Raw genomic sequence first — 3,794 nt, 5'->3', positions numbered from 1 at the left:
TTTCCTAAGCCCCTTAGTCTTGAAAGAAGACAGGGGAGAGGGTACAACTTTTTGCATTGAGTGGTTTGAGTCCATTTATATTTGAGTTAATAAAATAAATACATTAAAATTGTTAAATATTTATTTTGCTTACATTTACATATGTATATATAATAAAAGTATTTTATGAATATATTCAAGATTTAAAATAAATTGTTTATTAATGAGTAGTTGTTGGGTATGCTTTTCTGGTGATTGTGGGAGAGAATGTGGTAACGAAATATTGAACGTAAAGGTAGAAGAGTCGATGTGGTACTATTGAAGTCCAAAGTTGAAAAGTGGACAGATTTCAAAGCACTGATTTTGCATCATCACGTGTGTCTCCCAGCCAGCAAACCATCGCTATCCCTCAAATTATGGTATCCCTTTGGCTACGTGAAACATATTCAACTATAAAAGGCCCCCATTAGCACCAACACTTTTCCCCACAGTCCATGAAACCACCTTGCTTTTGAATTCTCACCTATTCTATTCCATTCCTTCAACCCTTCACCTTTCTGCCACACTTCATCGTGCCTTGCCACCATCTTGGTCCTGCCACCATGGTTTCTGAGACAGTCCAGAGCCAATCGAAGAACGTGTGTGTGATTGGAGCTGGACCATCAGGGCTGGTGGCTGCCAGGGAGTTGAGAAAAGAGGCTCACAGGGTGGTTGTGTTGGAGCAGAATCATGATGTTGGAGGGCAGTGGCTTTATGAGGCAAATGTGGAAGAAGAGGACCCTTTAGGGAGAAAGCCTTTTCGAAAGGTGCATAGCAGTATCTATGAATCCTTGAGGCTTACATCTCCACGTGAGATCATGGGGTTCTCTGATTTTCCATTTTTGGTCAAGAAGGGTAGAGACATGAGAAGGTTCCCTAGCCACACTGAGCTTCTTCTCTACTTGAAGGACTTCTGTGAATACTTTGCCTTGAGAGAGGTCATCAGGTTCAACACAAGGGTGGATCATGTGGGAATGCTGGATTACGGTGTCTGTAGTAGTGATTTGAAATGGATTGTCAGAAGCATAGATAAGAACAGTGAGAAGGTGGTGGAAGAGGTGTTTGATGCAGTTGTTGTGGCCACTGGTCATTACTCTCAACCAAGATTGCCCTCAATTCAAGGTAAGTGAAAGTCAGAGTGATCTATCTATCTCTTCTATCACTATCTCTAACACCTTCATTTGTTTCATGCCAAAGAAAATATCAGATTATGTACATATACATAATTTTCCTTTGTTTCTGTCTTTCTGATGCTCAGGAATGGATACATGGAAAAGGAAACAGATGCATAGTCACACATACAGGACCCCAGAACCATTCAATAATGAGGTATCTGCCTTATGCAATCTCTTTATTAATAATTTGAAGAGCATGAACTGAAACAGGAACATGTGCATTAGCTTAAAAAGGATGAATATTCTTGAGCTGTCATATTCTATCAGTCTTAAACTTAACAGAGGCAATTTCTCATGTAACAGATTGTGGTGGTGGTTGGAAATTCCTTGAGTGGACAAGACATATCAATAGAGCTTGTGGAAGTAGCAAAGGAAGTCCACATGAGTTCCAGATCTCTGAACATCTCTGAAGGTTTGTCTAAAGTCATATGCAAACATGCAAACTTCCATCTTCATCCACAGGTACTCTTACTTCAACCTCTTGTTAAGTTTTCTTACAATCCAAAACCTTAAATTAATAACTTGTTTGACTTACCTTTTATCAGATAGAGAGCCTTCAGGAAGATGGACGGGTGACCTTTGTGGATGGTTCTTCCATTCTTGCAGACTCTATTTTGTACTGCACAGGGTAACTTCCTACAACCAGATAATCAATCAGTATTAAGCATCTATATGTGACAGCATCTACTGTATATAATGAATAGTACACCTAATCAAAGGGCAAAACTAATCTTAATATGAGTTTCATTTCAGCAAGTTAAGTTCCAAAAGGTAGCATGATTGAACAATTATGATTTTAGGTTAGGAGATTTCACCGTGGGCCTATGTCCAAACATGTCTCCATGTATCCCTTTAGATTTAATTAGTTGTGTTTTGTAATCATTGATGATGGTTTTCAAATTAAGTTGGTTATGTGTAGGTACTCCTATGCATTTCCCTTTCTTGACACCAAAGGAATGGTGGTTGTGGATGATGACAGAGTGGGGCCATTGTATGAGCACACTTTTCCCCCATCACTTGCTCCATCCCTTTCTTTTATAGGCATCCCTAGAAAGGTAAACTACTATCCCAAAATCAGTGATTTGAATATGGTTTTAAGGTGTCATGTTTTTCACACACACAAATTCCTTTGGGTTGCAAGGAAAATTTGTATCTTCCCATGTAACATTATAAGAGTTGTTTGGGGACAATGCATGTGTTTGTGTGGTTACAGATCATAGGATTCCCTTTCTTTGAGTCTCAAGCAATATGGATAGCTCAACTGCTTTCCGGAAAAAAAGTGTTGCCATCATGGGAGGAAATGATGAAATCCATCAAGGAGTTTTACCATTCAAGAGAAGCAGCAGGCATTCCCAAGCACTGTACTCATGAAATTGCAAACTTTGAGGTAAAGATAGTAAAAATTATTCACTTTAGCTTGAAGTTTATTTTGCTATACATACTACAAACATGTAAACCTCATTCTAATCCTTGAAATTATTACCATTGCTCAACTTTCTTTTACATTAAACAAAATTTGATGTACATTTGCAAATAAGTTATACTAAATAGTAAGTCAAACTAAATAGTTGGTGAGCATGGATTTGAGTAAGTTTTTGTTGCATTGCAGTACTGTGATAAATATGGGGACAATGTGGGGTTCCCACATACAGAAGGATGGAGGAAAGAACTATGCTTATCAGCTATAATTAATGCTGATGTGAACTTGGAGACTTACAGAGATTTGTGGGATGATCATGACCTACTCCAACAGGCCCTTCAAAGTCCTCACTTCACTCAACTTGGTCTGCAAGATTCTCCACTGTAAAGCCAAAAATTAAATATAAAAAAACATCAATCAAAGAAAATTTTGCATGATTAGCCCTAAATAATTTGTTTGTGTATTTTTCTGTTTTTGAACCATTGGAAAAGACAAAGGAGATTGAATGAGAAGAATATTGGGTTTGATACAGAGAACAAGAATGATTTTTGTTTGTATTTTTGTTGCAATTTATTTGTTTTGTGATTAGGTTCTGGGGAACTCTACATAACAGAGTTGGCTAAGTGGAGAATTTCTTGAACAATTAGAGAAGAAAAAGCAGTTGTATACAATTAGCAAATCCTAAATACGCATGCTATTTAAGATTTTATAATTGAAAATTTGAAATGATAAAGATTTGTTCTTCAATATTAAATGTTGTTATACGTTAGAAATTAGAATTATGAATTTAAGGAATATAATTAAAAGGACGTGCATTTAACTCGTTTATTGTATTATATTATATATATATATATATATATATATATATATATATATATATATATATATATATATATATATATATATATATATATATAGGTTTGACGCCTGTTTTCAATTGTGTACCGGATTTTAGTAGACAAAAATATCCTTATATATCATGATTTTAAGTTTTAAGGTTAAGGGTATTTTAATAATTTTTATTATCAAAACTAAAAAGAAAAAGAACCCCGAAACTCTTAGTGACCTTTCTCATTCCTCTCAACCATTCATCTTTCATCTCTCTCAATCCAACATTTTCTCTCTCATCCTATGGTAGCCCAACTGAAAAAAATCAGAAACATTGGTTGTTAAACAATCTT

General features: G+C 35.7%; 1 protein-coding gene across 1 annotated transcript; it reads left to right on the top strand.

Moving 5' to 3' along the window:
* The first annotated feature begins 458 nt into the window (after window positions 1-458).
* Window positions 459-3,310, top strand: LOC108345101 (flavin-containing monooxygenase FMO GS-OX-like 9). The gene is made up of 7 exons (XM_017583674.2): window positions 459-1,140; window positions 1,277-1,347; window positions 1,497-1,655; window positions 1,739-1,821; window positions 2,113-2,248; window positions 2,407-2,580; window positions 2,803-3,310. The coding sequence occupies exons 1-7, from the start codon at window positions 582-584 to the stop codon at window positions 2,998-3,000; spliced, it is 1,380 nt and encodes a 459-aa protein (XP_017439163.1). The 5' UTR covers window positions 459-581; the 3' UTR covers window positions 3,001-3,310.
* The last annotated feature ends 484 nt before the right edge of the window (window positions 3,311-3,794 follow it).

Source organism: Vigna angularis, chromosome 4, assembly GCF_016808095.1.
Source record: "Vigna angularis cultivar LongXiaoDou No.4 chromosome 4, ASM1680809v1, whole genome shotgun sequence".
NCBI classification, from domain to species: domain Eukaryota; kingdom Viridiplantae; phylum Streptophyta; class Magnoliopsida; order Fabales; family Fabaceae; genus Vigna; species Vigna angularis.
This window is presented reverse-complemented; position numbering and strand designations above follow the sequence as displayed.

Coding starts and splice junctions, on each gene's coding strand:
- LOC108345101 (XM_017583674.2), top strand. CDS start 582: ATGGTTTCTGAGACAGTCCAGAGCCAATCGAAGAACGTGTGTGTGATT. Junction 1,141..1,276: donor AAGATTGCCCTCAATTCAAG/GTAAGTGAAAGT, acceptor TCTGATGCTCAG/GAATGGATACATGGAAAAGG. Junction 1,822..2,112: donor TCTATTTTGTACTGCACAGG/GTAACTTCCTAC, acceptor GGTTATGTGTAG/GTACTCCTATGCATTTCCCT.